We start from the raw sequence: 25,595 nt of genomic DNA, 5'->3' as shown, positions 1-25,595 counted from the left end.
GTTCGTGCCCTGGTCTGGGAGGATCCCACAGGCCGCGGAGCGGCTGGGCCCGTGAGCCATGGCTGCTGAGCCTGTGCGTCCGGAGCCCGTGCTCCGCAACGGAAGAGGCCACAACAGTGAGAGGCCCGCGTACCGCAAAAAAACAAAACAAAACAAAACAAAACAAAAAAACATGAACCACAACAGTAGTATCTTACTATTGGAGTTCTGTTTTGTAATGAGACTCCCTTTAAGCAGAGCAAAATTATGTCTAAATCTAAGAATTTTCTTATATACATTCTTTCATTAGAAATATCCCTTCCTGGGAATTCCCCGGCAGTGCAGTGGTTAGGACTCTGCACTCTCACTGCAGAGGGCCTGGGTTCAATCCCTGGTTGGGGAACTAAGATCCCACAAGACATGCAGCATGGCAAAAAACAAACAAACAAACTAAAAATCCCTTCCTTTTTCCTCACATTTACCTGAAGATAGCTGGGGATACAATTTCTTCAAGGTGCTAATCAGATTTTTGCATGGCTTTTTGGGAAGCTGCTTCCAGTTCATGTTCTTCTTTTCATCTGATCTATTAAATAACAACATGATTAATAAAGTCCGTTATAATCTGTTTTTACTTAAACAAAATTCTTATGTCAAACTAAAAAAGAAAATGCAAAGGGTATTTTTACTGAAGTTACAATTTGAGAATCTGAACAAGTGGTTTTCAAGAAGTTCTCTTTTCATTTTAACCAACCTCAGTCAAATTTGGTCATCTCATTCTAACCCTCCAACATAGATTTTCATTAACTGGAGTTATGAATACAACACAAGTCTTGTATCAAAGTTACATTTTAGAATTATAGTATTTTAAGTGTCAATCTTAACTGACTTGAGACTTCAAACTACCTATTAGAAGCAAATCTCGACAAATATCAGAGTCAGTAGCATACAGAGCATGTTCTCACCACAATTCAAACGAGTCACCATTTAAGAAAAAGAAATTACTTTGGAAGTTCAAAAGAACACTTTTAAATAATGCATGAGTCAAATAAAATATTTTTACAGAATTAGAAATGTTTAAAACGCTACAAAGATGAAAGCACTATGTACCAACCATGGGCTGGAGCTAATGTCAGGCCAATATCACTTATGAACATCAATGCTAGCATCTTAAATTCTTAGAGAATTTAATCCACTAGCACATTAAAAAAAAAAAAGAGAGAAAGATGTTTACTTTAGGAATGCAGGGTTGTTTACTACTAACTGATTTTATAATGTAATTTACCACACTTAGATTAAAGGAGAAAAACTTAATACTCATCTAAATAGTTGTACAAAAGCATTATAAAGTTCACCACCTATTTATGATTTAAAAAAAGAAATTGCTTTTAATCTAGAAGCGGAAGGAAGGTTCCTTAATTTATTATTAAGCAATCAAAACCCTAAAGTGGGGCTAGCAAACCTTTTCTATAAAGAATCAGATAGTAAGTATTTTTTGCTTTCAGGACCACAGGACCTCTGTTACAACTACTCAAATATGCCACTGTAGCATGAAAGCAGCCTCAGACCACATGTAATTGAATGAGCATGGCTATGATACAATAAAATTTTATTTACAAAAACAGGCCTTGGGCCAGATGTCAATTTTTGCTTTAAAGCATAAAGATACTTAATGATGAACTGCTCAAACCATTCCCTTTGAAATTAGGAAAAAGACAAGATACCAATTATGAATATTTCTATTCAATATTACACTAGGATCCTAGCCAGAGAATTAAGACAAGAAATTCTTAAATATATAAGTTGTAGAGGATATGATTGTTTATAGCCAGAAAATTGAAGAGAATCTACAAGCAAATGAAAATAAGAGAATTCAAGTAAGCTGCTGGACAGCAGACCACTACATAAAAAATCAATAGCACTGTTATACTCCAGCAACTAACAAATAAAAAATGTAATTAAAATACCATTTACAGTAGCAATAAAAACCATAAGGTACTTAGGAATAAGTAAGTTTAACAAAAGGTGTGCCGGATCTTTACAGAGAAAACTGAAACAGTTATTGACAAACCTTTAAAAACACCTATGAAGGAAAATACAACATTCACGGGTACTGAGACTTTATGTCAAAATGATCTTATTTGCTCCCAAATTAATCTATGAATTCAATAGAATTCTAACAAAAAATCACAACAAAATTTTGCATGGAATTTAAAAAACTAATTAAAATTTATATGAAAAAGCAAAAGACCAAATATAGTCAAAACAATTTTAAAGAATAAGCAGTAAAGAGACTTGCCATTTCACATCATTTTTTTTAAACAATATTATTGAGATATAACTCACATACCATACAATTTATTCATCTGAAGTGTGCAATTTGATGGTTTTCAGTATATTCAGAGTTGTTTTAACAACCACCACAATTAATTTTAGAGTATTTTCATCACCTCAAAAAGAAACCCCACACCCTCTTAGTCACTAACCCACAATTCCCCCATCCTCCCATCCCAAAGTAACCACTAATCTATTTTCTGTGTCTACAGATTTGCCTTGGGTATTTCAAATAAATGGGATCATATAAGGTCCTTTAGCATGAGGTTTTCAAGGTTCATCCATGTTGTAGACAACTTAATTTTCAAGTTATTAAGATAATCTGATGCTGGCAAGAGACTAAAACAAACCAAAGGAACAGAAAATAAGCCTGGATACATACCCACACAAATATAAAAACTGATATGTGATGGTATTGACTCTGAAGACAGGTGGGAAAGAGATGAACTGACCATTCAATAAACAGTGCTATGTGACAACTGTTTACTCATGTTAAAAAAAAATAAAATGGTATCTCTATGTCTCATCATACACTAATAATACCAAGTTTAGCTAAATTAAAGGTCTAAATGAGAAAGTCAAAACCTCACAACTTTAAGAATATCCAGGATAATATTTCATGACCTCAAGGCAGAGGATTTCATGTACAAGAACCAAAAATGGCAATCCATAAAGAGAAACTGAGAGCTGTGATCAATTAATATGTTTCTGTTCATCAAAAGACACAACAAACAGGGGCTTCCCTGGTGGCGCAGTGGTTGAGAGTCCACCTGCCGATGCAGGGGACACAGGTTCGTGCCCCGGTCCGGGAAGATCCCACATGCCGCGGAGCGGCTGGGCCCGTGAGCCATGGCCGCTGAGCCTGCGCGTCCGGAGCCTGTGCTCCGCAATAGGAGAGGCCACAACAGTGAGAGGCCCGCGTACCAAAAAAAATAAAAAATAAAAGACACAACAGAATGAAAATACAAATCACAGTGTGGCACAAGCTATTTGCAATGCATATAACAGACTAAGAATTACTTCCAGATTATATAAAGGCCTTATACAAATCAAAAGAAAAAGACAAACAACCCAACAGGAAAATGTACCAAAAAAGGAGGGAAAAACCAAAGGGCAAAAAGAAATTAAAACACCTCATTTGCTACTAATGAGGGAAATGTGAATTAAAGCCACAGTGACATCCCATTACCATCAAGTTGGCAAAAATTTGAAAGTTTGATCATAACAAGTACTGACAATGATATGGAACAAAGAGAACTTTCGTTTGCTGATGAAGAGGGGAAAGAGTAATATGGCATTAGCTATGCCTAGCAACCAACATTAGCTCTTCTAGGTATATGTTTCAGAGGAATTTTAACCATGTACTCAAAGAAATATGCATAATAATGATCAGAGCAGTTTTGTTCATAATTACAAAATCTAACTACAATCTAAATACCCATCAACACTGATAAACACTGAAGACAAAGTAGAGCTACGTGTATCAACATGGATGAACCGCACAGAGAATGATGAGTAAAAAAGCAATTCACAGAAAACTATACAAACATAAATTTTTAAAGCATGAAAAACAAAATGTCATTTATACTAATACATATATAATATGTAATAGTGGGTGGAATCTGGGAGGAAGATTCATGCAAGTTATTCACATTATTCTCTATAATTCTTCGGTATCTAGAACATTTCATAATTCTGTAAGTACAATTAAGCAGAGTTCAAAATTATTTTACAAAACAGCACTTTGAACAATAGAAATTATATAGAAGTTATTTAAACCTGGGCAAAATTAAGAATCTCTGTAATAGGGCTTCCCTGGTGGCGCAGTGGTTGAGAGTCTGCCTGCCGATGCAGGGGACACGGGTTCGTGCCCCGGTCCGGGAAGACCCCACATGCCACGGAGCAGCTGGGCCCGTGAGCCATGGCCGCTGAGCCTGCGCGTCCGGAGCCTGGGCTCCGCAACGGGAGAGGCCACAACAGTGAGAGACCCACGTACAGAAAAAAAAAGAAGAATCTCTATAATATTCTTTTATTCAGAACAGTAAATAAAATGAGGTAAATATTTGAGTTAAAACTTCAAAATCATTTCCAAAGGCACCACAATATATACAACCTTGAAATAACTGTTTTTCAGGGATAGTTACTGAAAAACAATGAAATGTGTATGACAAGAAATATTTAGTGCTTCCAAGCAGTTCATTATTTCCAGGCTATAAGTAAATCTAAATACACATAGTAGAAATCAATCAAGATGGTAGACTAAGAGGACATGGAGCTCACTTCCCCCCATGAACACATCAAAAAATACATCTACATGTGGAACAATTCTCATGAAAAACTAACTGAAAACTGGCAGATGGACTCCTGTACCACCAAGGCTGTAAGAAAGATACACATGGAAGGGAAGAAAAGTGATTGGGTTGGGACCTGTGCCCAGGGGAGGGGACTCAGAGGAAATGGGAGATTACACAGGTTGACACCCTCTCAGGGGAGTGAGTGATGAGAGCCATAGATAGGGCACCCCAGTCCTGGAGTCCTACGCAGGGTAGACAAGCCCCCTTGGCTGGCTGGAGGACCACTGGGACTAACAAGAGGCAAAAAGAAAAACAGAAAAAAAGAAAAACAAATTTAAAAAAATGGAAACAGTTTAAGAGATCTACAGAATAACATTAAACATACCAACATTCACATTATAGGGATACCAAAAGACAGAAAAGGGGATCAAAAATGTATTTGAGAAAATTATGGCTGAAAACTAACCAAACCTGAGGAAGGAAACAGATATCCAGGTAAAGGAAGCACAGAGGGTCAAAACAAGATGAACCCAAACAGGCCCACACCAAGACATATCACAATTAAAATGACAAAAGTTAAAAGTAAACAGTGAATTCTGAAGGCAGCAAGAGAAAAGCAAAGTGTCATATACAAGGGAACCCCCATAAGGCTATCAGCTGATTTCTCTGCAGAAATTTTATAGGCCAGAAGGGAGTGGCATGATATATTCAAAGTACAGAACAGGAAAAGTCTGCAATCCAGGATACTCTACCCGGCAAGATTATCACTTAGACTACAGGGAGAGATAAAGACCTTCTCAGGTAAGCAAAAACTAAAAGAGTTCATCAATACTAAATCTACCCTAAAAGAACTGTGAAAGGGTCTTCTCTAAATGGACAAAAAAGTAAGAATCTATAGGAAAGGGAAAATCCCACTAGGAAAAGCAAATGTATAGTAAGGACTGAAGATCAACCACTTAAGCCAATATGAAGATTAAAAGACAAAAAACTGTAAAAGCAACTATAACTACAATAAACATTAAGAGACAAACATGAAGATACAAAATATGACATCAAAAACACAAAATGTGGGGAGAGGGAGTAAAAAAAAATGTAGATATTTTAGAATGTGTTTGAACTAAATTACTACCAGTTTAAAACAAAAAGTAGACATAGTTATAGGTCAACAATATATAAACCCGACAAAACACAAATCAAAAACCTACAATAGTTACACAGAAACTAAAAAGAAAGGAACAGAAGCATAGTACTAAAGAAAATCATCCAACCACAAGGGAAGAAACAAAAAGAAATAACAGAGAAAAACCTCAAAACAACTGGAAAACAAGTAATAAAATGACAATAATTACATACCTGTCAATAATTACTTTAAATGTCAATGAACTAAATGCTCCAATCAAAAGACATATGGTGGGACCTCCCTGGTGGTCCAGTGGTTAAGAATCCACCTCCCAGAAAATATTTGCAAACGAAGCAACTGACAAAGGATTAATCTCCAAAATATACAAGCAGCTCACGCAGCTCAATATCAAAAAAACAACCTAATCCAAAAATGGGCAGGAGACCTAAATAGACATTTCTTCAAAGAAGATATACAGATTGCCAACAAACACATGAAAGGATGCTCAACATCACTAATCATTAGAGAAATGCAAATCAAGACTACAATGAAGTATCACCTCACACCAGTCAGAATGGCCATCATCACAAAATCTACAAAAAATAAATGCTGGAGAGGGTGTGGAAAAAAAGGAACCCCCTTGCACTGTTGGTGGGAATGTAAACTGATAGAGCCGCTATGGAGAACAGTATGGAGGTTCCTAAAAACAGAACTACCATATGATCCAGCAATCCCACTACTGGGCATATACCCTGAAAAAACCATAATTCAAAAAGAGACATGTACCACAATGTTCACTGCAGCACTATTTACAATAGGCAGGACATGGAAGCAACCTAGGTATCCACTGACAGATGAATGGATAAAGAAGATGTAGCACATACATACAATGGAATATTACTCAGCCATAAAAAGAAATGAAATTGAGTTATTTGCAGTGAGGTGGATGGACCTAGAGTCTGTCATACAGAGTGAAGTAAGTCAGAAAGAGAAAACCAAATACCATATGCTAACACATGTATATAGAATTTAAAAAAAAAAAAAGTTGTGATGAACCTAGGGACAGGACAGGAATAAAGATGCAGAACAGAGAATGGACTTGAGGACACAGTGGGGGGAAGGGTAAGGTGGGACGAAGTGAGAGAGTGGCATGGACATATATACACTACCAAATGTAAAATAGATAGCCAGTGGGAAGTAGCTACATAGCACAGGGAGATCAGCTCGGTGCTTTGTGACCACCTAGAGGGGTGGGATAGGGAGGGTGGGAGGGAGACGCAAGAGGGAGGGGATATGAGGATATATGTATACATATAGCTGATTCACTTTGTTATACAGCAGAAACTAACACAACATTGTAAAGCAATTATACTCCAATAAAGATGTTAAAAAAATAAAATAAAATCATGGTAAAATATACATAACATAAAATTTACCATTAAAAAAAAAAAAGAATTCCATGCCAATGCAGGGGACGTGGGTTTGATCCCTGGTCAGGGAACTAAGATCCTGCATGCCATGGGGCAACTAAGCCCATGCACTGCAACTGTTGAGCATTTGGGCCAAAACTAGAGAGCCCTCATGCCGCAACTACAGAGCCCATGCGCTCTGAGGCTCACACACCCAAACTACAGAGCCTGCATGCCGCAACTACTGAGCCCATGCACCACAACTAGAGAGAAGCCCGCACACCTCAATGAGGAGCCTGCACGCTGCAGTGGAGGATCCCTCATGCCTTAATGAAGACCCCACGTACTGCAACCAAGACCCAACGCAGCCAAAAATAAAATAAATAAATAAATATTTTTAAAAAAAAGACATATGGTGGCTGATTGGACAAAAAACCAAGACCCTTCTTTCCACAAGAGACTCACTTGAGCTGAAGACACAAAAAGACTGATAGTGGGGGGATGGGAAAAGATACTTTATGCAAACAGAAATGACAAGAAAGTGGGGGTAGCAATGCTCATATCAGAAAATAAACTTTAAACAAAGGCTATAACAAAAGACAAAGAAAGGCATTATAAAATGATAAAGAGATCAATACAAGAAAATGATATTACACTCAACATACGTGCACCCAGGAGCACCTAAACATATAAAGCAAATACTAACAGACACAAAAGTAGAAATTGACACTAATACAGTAATAGTAGGATACTTTAAAACCCCACTTACATCAATGGACAGTCAATAATGCAAGAGCAGTCTAAAATGACACAACAGAGCAGCTGGACTTAATAGATATCTACAGGACATTTACATTCAAAACCAGCATCATTAACATTCTTTTCAAGTGCACATGGAACGTGCTCCAGGATAGATCACATGCTGGGCCACAAAACAAGTCTTAACAAATTTAAGAGGATAGAAATTATTTTATCAACTATTTTTTCCAACCACAACGGTATGAAACTAGAAATTAACTACAGAAAGAAAACAAGAAAAGAACAAATGTGCAGAGACTAAAAACATGCTACTAAAAAAACCAACAGGTCAATAAAGGAATCAAAGAGGAAATCAGAAAATACCTCAAGACAAATGAAAACACTACACTCCAAAATCTATGGGATGCAGAAAAAGCAGTTCTAAGACGGAAGTTTATAGCAATACAGACCTTCCCCAAGAAACAAAAAAAATCTCAAACAACATAACCTACCACCTAAAAGAATTAGAAAAAGAAGAACAAAGGCCAAAGTCAGCAGAAGGAAGGAAATAATAAAGCTCAGGGAGAAAATAAATAAGAAAGAGATTTAGAAAAAATAGAAAAGATCAATGAAACCAAGAGCTGGTTTTTTGAAAAAAGAAAAAAAAATTGATAAGCCTTTAGTCAGGCTCACCAAGAAGAAAAAAGACAACCCAAATTAAAAAAAATAAGAAATGAAAAAAGGAAAAATAACAACCAACACCATGGAAGTATAAAAAAAAAAAAGTAAAAGAATACTAAGAACACTTATATGCCAACAAATTGGGCAACCTAGAAGAAATGGATAAACTTCTAGACACAAAACTTGCCAAGAATGAATCAAGAAGAAACAGACACTTTGAACAAACCAATCACTAGCAGTAAAATTGAATTTGTAATTAAAAAAGACCTCCCAGCCAACAAAGTCCAGAACCAGACTGCTTCACAGGGGAATTCTACCAAACATATAACGAAGAGCTAATACCTACCCTTCTAAAACTATTCCAAATTATTAAAGAGGATGAAACACTCCCAAATTCATTCTACAAGGCCATCTTTACCCTGGTACTAAAACCAAAAACACTACAAAAAGGACAATTAGAGGCCAGTATCTTTGATGAATATAGATGAAAAATCCTCATCAAAATATTAGCAAACCAAATCCAACAATATATAAAAAGGATCAAACACATGATCAAGTTGGACTTATTCCAGGGACACAAGGATGGTTCAAAATATGTAAAATCAATGTGATACACCACATTAACAAAAGGAAAGACAAAAAACACATGATCATCTCAACACTCAAAAAGCAACTGACAAAATTCAACATCCATTCATCATAAAAATTCTCATCAAAGTGGGTACAGAGAGAACATATCTCAACATAATAAAGACCATATGTGACAAATGCACAGCTAACATCATACTCAATGGTGAAAAGCTGAAAGCCTTCCCGTTAAATTAAGCATCCAAATTGGAAGGGAAGAACTCAAACTGTTACTATTTAGAGATGACATGATACTTTACATAGAAAACTCTAGAATCTAAAACATGACACAAATGAACTTATCTACAAAACAGAAACACACTCCTAGACACAGAGAACAGATTTGTGGTTGCCAAGAGGGGAGGGAGAGGAAGGACTGGGAGTTTGGGGTTGGCAGACACAAACTATTACATTTAGAATGGATAAACAACAGGTCCTATTGTATAGCACAGGGAACTATATTCAACATCCTGTGATAAACAACAGTGGAAAAGAACACAAAAAAAGAATGTCTGTATGTGTATAACTGAGTCACTTGGCTGTAGAGCTGTAAATCAACTATACTTCAGTTTTTTTAAAAAATGAAGAAAACCCTAAAGTCACCACACAAAAACTATTAGAATAAACGAATTCAGCAAAGTTGCAGGATACAAGATTAATATACAGAAATCTGTTGCTTTTCTCTACAATAATAATGAACTATCAGAAAGGGAAAGTAAAAAAAAAAAAAATCCCATTTGAAATTGTATCAAAAAGAATAAAATACCCAGGAATAAACTTAACCAAGAAGGTGAAAGACCTACACTCTGAAAACTCAGATGAAGGAAAGTGAAGATGATACAAAGAAATGCAAAGATACCCCTTGCTCTTCTGGAATTGTAAGAATTAATATTGTTAAAATGACCAATACCTCCCCAAGCAATCATGCAATCCCTATCAAAATACTCATGACATTTTTCACAGAAATAGAACAAATAATCCTAAAATTCATAAAGAACCACAAAAGACCACAAATTACAAAAGCAATCCTGAGGAAAAAGAACAAAGCTGGAGGTATCACCATCCCAGACTTCAGACTATACTACAAAGTTACAGTAATCAAAACAGCAACAGCATGTTTTGTGTCTGGCAAAACACAGACACATAGATCAACTGAACTAAACAGAGAGCCCAGAAATAAACCCACGCACCTACAATCAATTAATCTATGACAAAGGAAGCAAGAATATACAATGGAGAAAAGACAGTTTTTTCAATAAGTGGTGCTGGGAAAACTGGACAGCTACAGGTAAAACAATGAGATTAGAACATTCCCTCACACCATATACAAAAATAAACTCAAAATGGATTAAAGACCTAAATAGATGATCTGAAACCATAAAACTCCTAGAAGAGAACATAGGCAAGACACTCTTTGACATAAATCATAGCAGTATTTTTTGGATCTGTCCCCTAAGGCAAAATAAATAAAAGCAAAAATTAACAAATGGACCTAATTAAATTTAAAAGCTTTTGCACAGCAAAGGAAGCCATCAACAAATCAAAAAGACAACCTATGGAATCAGAGAAAATATTTGCAAATGATGCGACCAACAAGGGGTTAATATCCAAAACATCCAAACAGCTCATATAACTCATTATCAAAACAGCAAACAATACAATCAAAAAATGGGCAGAAAACCTGAAAATACATTTTTCCAAAGAAGGCATACAGATGGCTAACAGGCACATGAAAAGATGCTCAACATCACTAGTTACTACAGAAATGCAAATCAAAACAACGGTGAAATATCACCTCACACCTGTCAGAATGGCTCTGAGCAAAAAGACAACAAAAACTAAATGTTGGCGAGGATATGGAGAAAAGGGAACCCTAATACACTGTTGGTGGAAATGTAAACTGGTGCAGCCACTATGGAAAACAGTACGGAGGTTCCTCAAAAAACTAAAAATAGAACTACCATATGATCCAGCAATTCCACTCCTGGGTATATAATATATCCAGAAAAAATGAAAGCACTAATTCGAAAAGATACATGCACCTGATTGTTCATAGCAGCACGATTTACAATTGCCAAGACATGGAAGCAACCCAAGTGTCCATCAACAGATGAATGAATAAAGATTTTATATATATATATATATATATATATACACACACACACAATAAAATAGTACTCGACCATAAAAAAGAATGAAATTCTGCCATTTGCAGCATCATGGATGGACCTAGAGAATATTATGCTTAGTGAAATTAGGCAGAGGAAGATAAATACTGTGTGATATCACTTATATGTAGAATCTAAAATATAAAAAAAAATGAGTACAGCAAAACAGAAACAGACTCACAGATATAGAAAACAAACTAATGGTTACCAGTGAAGAGAGGAAAGCGGGGAGGGGCAAGATAGGGGTATAGGATTAAGAGATACAAACTACTATGTATAAAATAAATAAGCAACAAGGATATACTGCATAGCACAGGGAATTATTGCCATTACCTTTTAATAACTTTTATTGGAATATAATCTGTAAAAATACTGAATCACTATGCTGTGTACCTGAAAATAGTACAATATTATAAATCAACTATACTTCAATTTTTTTAAAGTACTGAAAACCCAAATAAATAAACAAACAAACATAGTAAAGAGCTACCACAATTACACAGTTTTCAAAATACAATGGTAGATCCATTTCAAAATTATTTTTTAAGGTACATTAAATGTTTTCTTCCTTCCTTAAGTTATTCTTCTGGTTCACTCAAGGCTATTTTCCCAACCAGTTCTACTACTGCTGTAACCATCGAGGTCTCATCCCAAATTCTTACTCTATTCATTTTCTGCCAGTATCAAACAGTAAAGAATAAAAGCACTCCAGGACCTGGAATTTGGCACTAATACTAGGGAAGTTTCAATACTTACTGCCCTTTACCCACGTTGTTTGTTGTTTTTGTGAGGACGGGGCTGCAGAGGGCGCTCCTAAACATCCATCTAGAACTGGATGGATGAATCTTCTTTTATTAGTGTGGTGCTCTACTCTCTGAACCCTCAGTTACACCACTGCTATACATATTTATCACCTCCAGTAAACACAAACTCTGACTGATTTTTAATATCAATTTCTCTGTAATCCCTATAAAATTCAAATCTTGACAACTAAGAAAACAGCATATTACCCTATATCGTGACTAAACTCAAACAGGTAAACCCATTTTTTAAGAGCTTACACACGGATTTTGAACTAAACCTAGATAGCGTATCATCTCTTGAGCTCTGAAAGCAGTGTTTTTAACCTTTTTTTTTTTAATAATCCATATTCTCTTCTGATAAACATAAATATCTCCTGCCTACTGTTAACATTATTATCCAATATAAACTATTATAATATTGAACACAATCTTTTTCAAATCACACAACATTCCAGGATTCTGATACCTGTCCTGATTGAGAATCATTGCATTGAATCTGAAGACTTATTACCAACTTTTAAAAGTAGCATATTTGTATATGCTTTCAATGAGCTATAACTACATGTGGGGAAAAATATAAATGAAGATAATATAAAAAGAATCAACTTACATATATAACATGTTTGTATCCAAGTCAATGCAAACAACATCTTGTGGTGGGTCATGAAGATCAAAATACCTTGAGTCAACTCCAACTATAAATGGTAAAGGTGCACTAAGCACGGCTGCCAGTGAAAGAGGACAAAGGGGAATATATGGGCATTGCCACTGAAATGGAAAGATCATCTGGGAAAAAAAGTTTTAAAAAATTAACCAAGTTTTAAATTTGCAATGAGAATTAGTAATTAACTAATACTACTGAAAGGGACCATTACAGAGCATTTAAGTCTAGTTTCATTCCAAAAACTAAATGACTATATTAAACTTCATTCCAAAAACTAAATGACTATAAAACACTGCTAGGCAATACTATGAACCAATGTGATTAAAATCTTCAAGAATGACAATGATCATAAGCACAATTAAAATGCTAACAGCTCTTTGCATGTTAATTCTTCTAATGCCTATAGAAAATCCACATTCCCATTTTATGGAGAAAGTGAAAGAGGAGAAAAAATAGCCCAAAATTTTATAAAACAAACTCATGATCTTTAACTCTGACGCATTTCATCCATCTGGTAATTTTCAAGATAACCTTTGACTAAAATCCAACTAAGAACACCAAGAACTAAAAAAATTTAAATGATTCTCTTGGGAACAGTAATAGTCAACTAAAAATTTCAACCAAAAAAATTTTGTAACTGCCCAAATAAACATAATATTATCCAACTTCAGTGAATCTTGGCATCTTAAAAATATTAGTCAATATAAAACATACCTCAACAATCTTTACCAGCTTTCCTTTATAAAGCTCTACCTTAATTGTATCAATGTGTTCTTTTTAAAACGGAAAAAAGACAAGTTTTGATAAGTAAAAAAGACAAAATTAAAATTTTAATAATCAATATTAAAATTTTAATCACTGATGACAAAATCTTTCCTCTACTACAAAAATCCTTGCTATATTTCAAGATCTAGTTCAATTCTTACCTTACCCATCAGTACTCACCCCAAATAATTACCTATAGCATTTACTACCTCTGCCAGTTATTCCAGATGGTTATACAGAATTGGAATTCTGTCTTCAGTCATTTATTTACTTTCTAGTAATTGAGCACTTAATATGTACCAAGAACTGTTCTAGATGATGGGGCTGTAACAGTGAATGGAACAAAGATCCTGCCCTCATGAAATGTACAGTGTAGCATAAAGGCAGCAAACTTTTTCTGTAAAAGATAAGAATATTTTATGCCTTGCAAGCCACACTGTCTCTGTCACAAATACTTAACTCTGTCTTCATGTATGAAAGCAGTCATAGGCATTATGTAAATAAATGGCCTATGTTCCAGTAAAATTTTATTTACAAAAACAAGTGGCAGCCAGGATTTGACTCACAGGCCACAGTTTGCCAACACCTAGTCTAGCAGGAAGAGAGAAAACAAAAAGAAGACATAATAAATAAAATATATACCATGTGAGAGAGCGCTAAGTGCTACGAAAAAAAGAAAAAGTAAAGCCAAGTAAAGGCGATGAGAGTTTAGAACATGAGAGAGGAGAGGGGGAAAGCAGGCTGTATTATTAAATAGGCCAAACAGGGTAGGCTTCATTAAGAAAGTGACACTGAGCTGAAACTTGAAGGAGTTGAGGGTTTTAGTCAAGGGGATATCTAGGAGAAGAGCGCTTCGAAGAAAAGGAACAGCTAGAGGAAAGGCCTTAAGGTGTGGGGACTGCCTAGTATGTGCCAGGGGTAGCAAAGAGGCCAGCGTGGCTGGAGCAGAGTGAGCAAGAGGGAGAGAAGTAGAAAATGGTATCAGAGAGCAGAGGGATAGAACTACTTGCAAAGGACCTTGCAAGGACTTCAGATTTCCTCCAGGGAAAACTGACTATCTACCATTCAACAAAAGGTACGTTACACCTCTAACTACGTAAGAAATTTCAGAATAAAACTACTGGACAACAAAATATGACACCCTTGTCTTCACCTTCGACTTTTGCACACAATCATAAACAATGTCAATTTTACAAGAATACCCATTGGTTCCATCAATTTTTGCTATGGGGCTCCATTAACCCTTCAATATTCTTTGATATTCAAATCACTCTCCTTTTGAGGAATTTAAACTGTCAGGATTCTTTTCAATTTTCTCCTCTTTAAATGGTAATTTGCCTTACTATCAAATCCTCATTTATCAATAGTTTTGCAAGCAATTCAGGCTGTTCTCCAACATCGGTTACATAAATTTCATGCAATCTTGCATTTTAATAAGATTTCCGATTTCACATTGCAAGAGACTGGGCCACAGAGATTCAGACAGAGGGGCATGGATAATCCCTAAAGTTTTATAGGAAGAAATATTTGAGTGGAAACTTTCTAAAACTGGTCAGTTCATTAACAAATATTTTCATGTTATAACAACTTTTGCTTTTACATGTAACTGTGGAGGCTTGGAAAATTAGTACGTAATTAGGATCTTTGCCCCCCAAAAACCATCTCAAATGGTTATTACTGTTTTCAGTCCTAGCAGCATTTCTCTGACAAGATTAATAACTTGGAGACATACCCCATTTGTTGATTTAACAAGTATTTATTGAGTGTTTACTCCATGCTATTTAACTGTGATAAATGCTGAGGACACAGGAGTAAAAAAGAGACCTAAAAAAGGTCCTTACTTCCATGAGAGTAAAATGGGGAAGGGAAGAGAGGAGAGTCAGCTATTTTAAACAAATAATGGAAAATAGAGTTAGAGAAATAGAACATCCAAAATTCTATATTATGACCTATAAAGCCCTACATGATCAGACCTCCTTCTAATTGCAATGGGAAGCCATCAAGAGGTTTTAAAACAGGACTTGATTTAACTTTTATTTATGCTTTTCACAATAGCTAAACATCTGTACATTATCCAATTTCACAATCACCTAGATTTTCCTATACATTACTGGCTCACAATGATTAAAAGTTAAAATTGGGAGAAATTAGTCATGTAATTCATGTCCACAATTTTAGGGCAGCTGAAATTGACCAGAGCTTCTCATTTAATAAAGTAAGCTTCATTCACAAGTTCTATTATTATGTAATCATATAGATTCTCTGAAGAACTCTAAAATATGAAAAATTAGAAATTGAAATTCTCTCAATAGAAATCACTTTTTTTCTTTATATTTAGTATTTCTCTTTGCCATCCTACTACATTTATGTTAAACATTTAGTGGTAATTTCAAAGCTTTGGTTGAAGGAAATTTCCCTTTAGAGTAAAAATTCTCTGTCAAGAATTCTGCACTAAAAAGAAAATTCTATACTTACAGCTACAACAGCTTCAGCTACTCCAGTCAACACAGCTGGCCTAAGAGAATGCAGCAAAATCTTGCTCTCAAGTAAAACAAAGAGCAGCAGTGTTGCACAAGTCTCAGGACCCAGATTCATTAACAAGGTGCTAAAGTTGGCTCCACTAGAAAAGGAGAGAAAAAGAGGTGATTATGAACTGTTTCACCAAAAGGTGCTAAGATTTGCTTATTAAATTATTTCCTAAATATTAATAAATTGAAAATCTAATATTAATTTCAAGTCCTGATTTAGTTATCACTGAAAAGTAGCAAATTTAATAAGATGGTACAGGAGAATGATTCAAACTCATCCTTTGGCAACAAGGGCATTTATCGGAAAGATTTTCCTAAAGAACAGCCATTTGAGCTGCGCTCTAAAGAAAGAAGGTAGGGGTTGGTGGGGAGACAACATTTGCAAAGGTCCTGAAGCAAGGAAAAGCAATTGTCATGTTCAAGAAATTGAAATAAACCTACTGTGACTAAAGCGTATTAGAGGAAGGGATGAAAACAACAAGAGATTATGCCCAAAGTAAAAATATTTGCATTCTCCAACAATTTTATATTTGCATTCTCAGAAGGAAACACTGGCTGCAGTGTGGATAAAAAACTGAAAGACAAGACCAAAAGAGTGCCAATTAAGAGGCTCATAATGAAGTAGTCCAGGTAAAAGATCATGCTAGCCTGGACTAGTGACACAGATGAAGAGAAGCCAATAGATTCAAGACATTTTAGGAGGTAAAATCAGTTCACCTTGAACATTTAGTAAGCAACTGGATATGCGGAAGGGAGATGAGAGGAAAAGGGAGGTATTCCCCACATTCAATCTTGCAACTTTCTTTAAGTGTTCCATTTTTAAAATGCTGAATGGCCCCAGCTATCAAAGTTAGAAACATTAAGGCTATTCTTAGTTTGTAAAGATAACACAACTCTATTATACTAACCCTTAAAATATTTTAAAGCATTCTGCTCCAAGTGAACAAATGTATTATTTTATATACCATTAATTACCTTAGTGGTAAAGGTGTAGAAACTGGTTGTGAAAATATTAACGCATCATGGACTGATAGCTTAAAAAAAGAAAAAAAATGATAAATTAACCAAGCCAATTTTGAAACCTAAATATTTAGATCAAGGGTAAAATGGAAAACAGTTTTAATAGGCAGACTGAAACAGTTTTGGAAACATGTACTAAAACATAAAACAATAGCTGTTATTTACTTAGAAGTATATAGTTCTTTAAAATTAAATGGTTAATTCAACTGAATTTTGATTCAGTTAACTGATTAAAATACAGCTGTTTAAAAATTATGGAATAACTGCTTTTTAAAAGCCTCCAATTTATTTACTCTCTATTTGGCAATTGCTTAATATATATTAATATTTGCTGAACTGAAATACATTCAAGATTAACAATATTTGACTAACACATATAATGTTAATAACCATCTTAGAAAAAAATGTTTAAATAGCTTGCCTCTATAGATCAGTCTGCAAACTGTTATTGGTCCAGGAAGAACAGTATATAAATAGAGAGAAAGTGATTTAGAAACTTTCATGGCACTCTGACACTGCTCTCATATCCAAGTACATTATCAGTGAACTCATGTCTTTGGACAGGGAATAGACCTGTTCACGTCTATACTGATCTCATATGGTAAGCTGCTTACGTCACAAGCTATATAGTTATATAGGTCTGCCACTGACTGGAAATAAAAAGAAACTGGTCCTTTAACAACACTATTATAGACTGCTTCACTTCCGCCTTCCAACCATAACCAATTTCACATTTGATATTTATTAGTCACTCGAATGTTAAAAACATGCCCTCAACATAATTTTGGGTTTTACATTATTAAAGTCGGCTACATAAAGGCCACACATGAACCAATGATGATGTCATGAACCAAGTATTGTAATTATTCCAATTCTGTATACCCAAAATTCAAAAAAACAGTACCAAAGAATATTAGCTAAAGACATAAAATACAGAGAATTCAAGGGTTTCATGGATGCATCTTGCTCCGCCTCAAACCAAAAGGACCATAGCCCCCACACTGCAATGACTGGAATGAACATATGCAGCACTCCCTTCAGACATACTGTTTTTTATTACCTGTACCAGGATTCTTGGTCTTTGTGGTGAAGGAAAAGGGATGTTTTGCATAAAGTGTGAAATGTGCCTAGAAAAAATTTTTGAAATAAAGATAATTACTTTTCTAAAATGCTTCATGAATTTTAACAGATCTTAAATACCATTATTCATCATCCTGGACCTGACAAAGCCACTTACCTAAAACTTAAGCTAAATAAATAAATACATTTACTTAGTGTAAATAAATGTACTCATTCCACTATGAGTGGAATGCAACTTCTAAAATGCAAAATGTATTTCCTGATTAAAAGTCCAGATTAATATACCCTATTATCACCAGGAAAATAAGAATAACATGAATATAGTTTTCACGAAAGAAGCTAACATTTATTGCCCTGGTTATCAGTATCAGTATGGGGAGCAACTAACTGTGATATAATGAATCAAAACTAATACAGAATTCAATCTCATAATATTAATTAAATTAATATAGTTCTTACACTATAACTTCGGGCAAATCACTTGTCCTATTTCTCCACCTATACATAATAACTCAAGTCTTTCCAAAGTTTTGAGCTCTTAGGAGCCACTAAATGCAAAGTATTACTTCAACTGAAAAAAAAGAATTGATGATATACACTGATTTTTTTTTCACAAATTTCATAGAACCTTAATTTTTCAAAAGGCTGCTAACTTATTATTAACATTAAATTTACTCCAATCAATTTTAAGTTAATCTGACAGCTGAAAGTTAAATCTAGAATTATGAACCCTTAGACTGTCATTCCAGTAATACAACAAGAAAGCTGAAACCATATTGCTACACCAAATTTTGATGTGTTTCTGCATAGTACTTTTACTATTTTATAAAGTTGATTTTTGAGCAGCATTACTTTAAAACCTACAGGTAACTGGCCCCCTTTTATCCACTAAACTAGTATGCTTCACTGATAATCTTTTTGCTATAATGTGAAATTTTGCAAAGTTTAAGAAAAATCTGTTTACACACAGTATAACATATTTCCACCAAAGATCTTGACTTGCTTTGTTAGCAGGATACATGAGTTATTTACTATAATAAACAAGTCAAAATGCCACTAGAAGTCAGAAAAGATGTGGTTTTAAAATGACAGTGGTTCCACATCTATTTTTCTTGCTTACAAAACATTTCCATGATGAAGAGAATTACAAATCAAAGGGAAAGCATGTAGAGTTCTATCAATGCTAAAACCAAAACCTTACTTTTAACATCAATTAATCAATTAACATCAATTAACACCATTAATTTCTACATCAGTTTAGAGATGTTTAACTTGCAATGGTCATTTGGATAGTTGGGGTGTGTGTGCAACAACAGCTATTTTTCTCTTGGTTATTTAAGAATGAGTAGGAAGAACACATACAATATAATGTATATATATGTTTCTTCCTCAGCTGAATTCTCAGAAGGTTTTTATCTGGTCATCCTCACCACCACTCCTCAATTTTAAATTCAGAGTCAATGATTCAGGTGAAGAAGGGAGCAAGCAAAAAGTAGAATGACTGTGACTCTCCTTCCCTTTCAACTCTGATGCTTGAAGTCAGGTAAACAATGAAATGTACATATATACATCCAATTTTTTCACCAGACATCCTTCAAATCATTATACATACTTTTCAATGGGAAGAGGATGTGGTCCAGACACAGAAAGTTTGTAGATAAACATGAGAAATTTTCTAAAAGCTTCAAAAAAAGGCCAGTGTGAGAGTAAACAAATGCATTTGTTTGAATTGATGGATTTGGAGACCATTTTTCTCTCCACAGGTGTCAACAGGCCCAGCTGCATAAGCTGTTTTTCTGTTAGAAGTTCTCGAGAGTAAGGTTCATAAAACTGGATGGCAGCTCCATATACCTACAGAGTAAAAAAATTCCATTGTAAAATTTGAGTGTTTTTAAAAAGTAATTTCTCTTTTTCTCTTTTTCCAAAAGAAGTATTTGCTTAGAGTGCATATGACAGGTAAATGAAAAAAAAAATCTCAAACATTGTTGATGGGAATGTAAAATGGTGCAGCTATGGGGGAAAACAGTTTGGCAGCTCCTCCAAAAGTTAAACAATTATCCTATGATCCAGCAATTTCACTCCTAGGTATATACCCAAAAGAATTGAAAGCAGGGACTCAAACAAATATTTGTACACCAGTGTTCATAACAGCATTATTCACAATAACCAAAAGATAGAAACAACCCAAATGTCCATCAACAGACGAACAGATAGACAAAATGTAGTATAGTCATCCCTCAGTATTCGAGGGGGGTTGATTCCAGGACCCCCAGCGGATACCAAGATCCATGAATGCTCAAGTCCCTTATATAAAATGATGTAGTACAGTCGGCCCTCCGGATCCACAGGTTGGGCATCCCTGGATATGGTGGGCTGACTATATATACACTCAAGAGAATATTATTCATCCTTAACAAGGAATCAAATTCTGATAAATACTGCAACATGGATGAACCTTGATAACATTACGCTAAGTGAAATAAGCCAGACACAAAAAGACAAATATTATATGATTCCATTTATATGTGCTACCTAGAATAGACAAATTGGTAGAGACAGACAGTAGAAAAGAGAGACATAGGATAGGAGTGGAAGAAACTTCTGTTTAGAGTGATGAAAACGCTCTAGAAATGGCTAAGTGATACTTTTATAAATCTTTTAACTGTTTAGTCACTATATACATATGTGTATGTATATATGTCATATATATGTGTGTCTGTTATATCACATTAACCCTTGTCTTTACAGATACAAATAACACTCTCAGATACAATTATTTCAAAGTCATCTCTGGGGTTCTTAACAAGCAATATGTCAAAAGCATCACAATGAGGATTTGTTGTTCTCTACTGGTCAAAGTAACTTTGGTAATGCTTAAGTGTTTGAAGATATTACAATATTCATTTATATTTATTGCTTTCAAAGGAAGAAACTATAAATGATTATTAAGCTAAACAGTTAGCTTACTTGTAAGCAATCCAGTCAATATAGTACTGGCCTTCCATTTAGTGAGTACTTTACTATGTTCCAGACACTGCTGGATACTTAACCTTAATTATTGTCTTCAGTACAGTGGCTGTAAACTTGAAGACTGGAGAATGAGGACACAGATGTATTTTTGTTTGCTCCACAAGAGTCAGCCTTGGTTAGTTACACATTTCAATAAAATTGGCTATTCTATCAAACTTCCTAAGAAAGTTTTCAATTTTTAAATTTCTACTAGATCTGTAGTAGTTTTATTTACTTTTTATTTCCTAATATTGCTTTTTTGCCATCTCTTTTATTTTAAATTATCATTCTATGTTATTATTACTGTTTATACATGTTTTGAATTTTTGGCTATTACCAATAAAGTATATAAATATACATGTGTTTTGGAGAATATATATACTCATTTCTCTTGGGATATGCTCAGGTGTATACCTGTTGGGCCACAGAGTTATTTCTTATCCTTGCTGACAATATAGAAGTTCTTTAAATATTCTGAATACAAGACCCTTATGGAACACCTACAGTATCACATTACTTTCTCCCAGCCTGGGGCCTGCTTTTCCACCTTCTTAATGGTACCTTTGAATGAACAGATGTCCTTAACTCCAGTGAGGTCCTATTATTCATCTTTTCTTTTATGGCTAGCGCTTTCTGCATACTGTTTAAACTATCTTCACTTACTCCCTCAATTTTAATGTATTATTTGTCTTATGACCCTCACTGTTGTTGTTGAGAAATTAGCCATCAATTAATAGTTATACCTTTATAAGTAAGTATGTCTTCTCTTTCTGGTTGTTTTTTGTCTTTGGTATTCTATCATTTTACTATAATATGAAAACAGGTGGTTTTATACTTTTATTTTTTTTCTGCTGAAGATTCAGAGTGTATCTTTAACCTGAAAAACTCAATTTTTCATCAACAATGGAAAACTCTCAATCAACCACTAGCTCTTAAAATGCTGTCTCTCCCTTTTCTAGTCTCTCTTTCTGGGGTTCATTAAATATCTGTTGGTCCATCTGATTCTATCCTCTGCATTTTTAAACTCCTTTTATATTTTATGTATTCCTGTGCCACTTTCAAGATAACCTATTTTCCAGTTCATTAATTCTTCCTTCATGTATGACTTCTCTGCTGTTTAAACCATTCATTACATTTTTAATTTTATGGATATTTTCATTTCTAGACATTTGATTCTTTTTCCAACCTGTCTACTCATTTTTTAAAATATCCTGTTCTTTCCTTGATGTTCTGAGTCCCTCTATTAGGTCTTGAATAATTTCAATTATATATTCAATTTATAATATCTTTGATATTGTTATTCTATCATTTCAATATCTTAAGGGTGTAATACAGCTCTGTGTCTTATTGATTCTTCCTATGGTACCTATGTCTTCTAACTTTCACTAGCATCTCATCTTGAAGCCTGGGTTTTGAGGGTATCTCTCCAGAGACTTTATATGTGCTCCTGTAGACACTCAAGGGGTATCAGCATCCTGATCCCAATTTTCATGTAGACTTCTCACTTTGGGCATTGAAGTACAAATGTAAACAGAAATGTATTGTGTCCAAATAATCCTAACATTCACATTAACCTTATATTAATCATTTTATGGGTTAAAAACATGGACAAAATAGGTTTAATAAAAGAGGAAAAAATATACCTTTTCAGCAGAAGAGCCTGTGAGGACAAAAGTTGAAAAAACTGGAAGCGGGTATTTGCTTTGGGGATCCCAACATTCAATCGTAGCTCCCATCGGAAGGCAGAAGAGAGGGACAGATTCCGAGAGCGGAAATGACTCATAGTCCTCTTCTGGATACCTAAAAATTAAACCTATTGGAGAAAGGACATAATGATACTTATTTATCTATTTATTATTTTTTTATTTTTTATTCTTTGGCTGTGCTACACGGCTTACAGGATCTTAGTTCCGTGACCAGGGATTGAACCCGGGCTCACGGCAGTGAAAGCGCCAAGTCCTAACCACTGGACTGCCAGGGAACTCCCGATAATTTTTTTTAAATAGTTACTAATTACATATTAATAGGATACGTATTAATAGGATGTTTTACATATTACATATTAGTAGGATATTTTAATAGCACATTCTACAGAAATATTTGTGTGAAATTTCAAGATCAATTTTTCTCTTGCCATATCAGTAATTAAAATAAATAACAAATTTACCATTTATTTTTACCCATGGACTTAAAGTTCACTGTAAAATTAAAATGTATTAAATATACTAGTTAAAACTCTATTCAACAGGATCATTAATCTTAATGTATTTTCCCTACATACTGCCAACATCTTAGAGAATGCAAGAAACATACAGGGAAATTTATCAACTATTTCAGTTAGTCTTCTGTGGGGAGAAAAAAAAATTCAGGGAAGGGACAAGTGTTATGAAATAATGCCAAGGCAGCAGAAATTATCACAGCCCCTAAACTTTTCTTGAGAGAGCAGCAGTGTAAAATGAATGTAACATGAAAAGTAAATGAGACAGAAACTCTTGTTTCTGTACAGAGTTTGCGAGATCAAGGAAGCAGGAGCAGGGGGCACTCTGAGAAGCATAACAAAGACCCTTCAGAATAAAGTAGCTACATGGCATCAATTCATTAGCCTCTAATATCTCTAATACACAGACCACCTCTAGTTTAAACACTTGAAAGTCAGTAGCAGAATTTTGAGTCCAAATTCAGTCTACAAAATTCTTTATTCTAAAATATGTCTTATATCAAATACCTGAACACCTTCACAAAACTTGTTTCTATACGTTTTCTTTAAGTGACACTTTCTCACCACCAAAAAGAAAAAAAAACTTCTAAGTAAATCATATATAATCAACATATTACAGCAATATTAACAGTATTACATTTTAAAGTGATACTGAAATTTATAACTGTTAATTGTTGCCTTTATTTTTATATTAAATGGTTTGATACATTAGTATGAATGTCTTTATGAGGACAATTAAGATTTCTCATATATGGATTTGCCTGACTTCCCTGAAGTAAAACTTTATTCCAAAAATTGTGCACAATAAAAAGTAATTGACACTGCTTCTTTTCACAAAGAAGTATTCCAGTATCTCTTCTATTTACAACTGGAGCATACCTGTATTTTCAGTTTTTATCCCACCATACCAGTGGGATGAAGAGGTCACACTTAAATCTTTACAGCCCTTGACACTTTACTGTGCAGTTAAGAATGTGGCGATAGATTTCTCAAACACTTCATGGCAGAAAAGGTTCTCAGGCCCTCCTCTCTTCCATATAGCTGATTCTTTGCAACAAGGGAGAAAGGAAGCAACTCCACCTTTCATGGCAAGTAACATGTGGTTTCAAATCAGACACACAGAGATAAGAGAAGGAAATATATAAGAAGTAAAGATGTAGTTTGACACCTTTCTGACTGCCAAAATATAAAAGGTCAGAGAGTAAATATTTTCCACTCAACTATTAAATCTATTAGTGTAGACTAAAATTGAATGTTTATTCCACAAATGCTTGTTTGGAATAAAATTTTCCATTTAATTAACAGTATATTTTTATTGGTGGGGGGTAATACTAATGTATCTTGTAGTATGTAATGTATTTAGGAAAACTTATGCCTTTACATGCTAAAGTTACAGATAATTCAATTTATGAATAGATCAATTCCACAAACTGTATAAGGGAGCATACACTGTCTCTTCTAACCAAATGTTAGTGTGCAACAATACAGAGACCTTTTTTTTCTCATTTACTCACCAGCTTTATATGCTATTGCATTAGAAGCAGGCACAGACTTCTTATAACACAGAAACACACTGGAACCCCACTGTAAAATATAAATTAGGTTTAAAAAAAAGACAAAAGAGTGATAATAAATTGATTTTGTTGAATGTCTTCTAAAGATTTTGATTATTTCCTCAAAGAAGTCTATTTAAAACATGTTTATCAAACAGACTATATATAGTATACAATATAGCAAAACATGAAACTGAAAACACTAGAAGAAAAGGAATAAAAAAACATTGCCACAAAAATTAAACTGATGCAAAGCTTGTTTCAAAAATTTTACAATTCTGTAATCATGCAGAGGCTGCCTCTATTTGAAAGAAAGAGCACAAAACGTGGGTGCTGAGCCCAAACTAGGGAAGACTGGGGTCACTAGATGCTATGAAGTCATTATCTCCAGAGGCAAACCTGTCTTGACTAATAGCCTTGGGTGCATGGGTCATCTCTGCCTATACCTCATTTAAGCTAATATTAATTTCCTTTAAGTTGTTTTTCAAAATAAACATAACCCAACAGTAAACTTTAGTGTCATAAAACTATAAATCCAATGTATATGTTGCATTTTCTTCTTCAGTAGAGCCCTTTTAAAATAAATACAAAAACTACAATATTTAAAA

At 34.5% G+C, this 25,595-nt stretch overlaps 1 protein-coding gene across 2 annotated transcripts in view; it reads right to left on the bottom strand.

Annotated features, from left to right (window-relative positions):
* The window catches only part of DENND4C (DENN domain containing 4C), a 128,636-nt gene that overhangs the window by 61,029 nt on the left and 42,012 nt on the right, over positions 1 to 25,595 (bottom strand). For both annotated transcript variants that reach the window (XM_082843594.1, XM_082843593.1), the window contains exons 4-11: positions 24,949 to 25,018; positions 22,860 to 23,029; positions 19,820 to 20,058; positions 18,188 to 18,254; positions 17,083 to 17,141; positions 16,055 to 16,199; positions 12,761 to 12,936; positions 462 to 562 (exon numbers count right to left, since the gene is read on the bottom strand). In XM_082843594.1, the coding sequence (XP_082699720.1) occupies positions 462 to 562; positions 12,761 to 12,936; positions 16,055 to 16,199; positions 17,083 to 17,141; positions 18,188 to 18,254; positions 19,820 to 20,058; positions 22,860 to 23,029; positions 24,949 to 25,018 (1,027 nt within the window). The remainder of the gene's footprint in view (positions 1 to 461; positions 563 to 12,760; positions 12,937 to 16,054; positions 16,200 to 17,082; positions 17,142 to 18,187; positions 18,255 to 19,819; positions 20,059 to 22,859; positions 23,030 to 24,948; positions 25,019 to 25,595) is intronic.

Source organism: Leucopleurus acutus (genome assembly GCF_964270905.1).
Source record: "Leucopleurus acutus genome assembly, chromosome: 7".
Taxonomy (NCBI): domain Eukaryota; kingdom Metazoa; phylum Chordata; class Mammalia; order Artiodactyla; family Delphinidae; genus Leucopleurus; species Leucopleurus acutus.
This window is presented reverse-complemented; position numbering and strand designations above follow the sequence as displayed.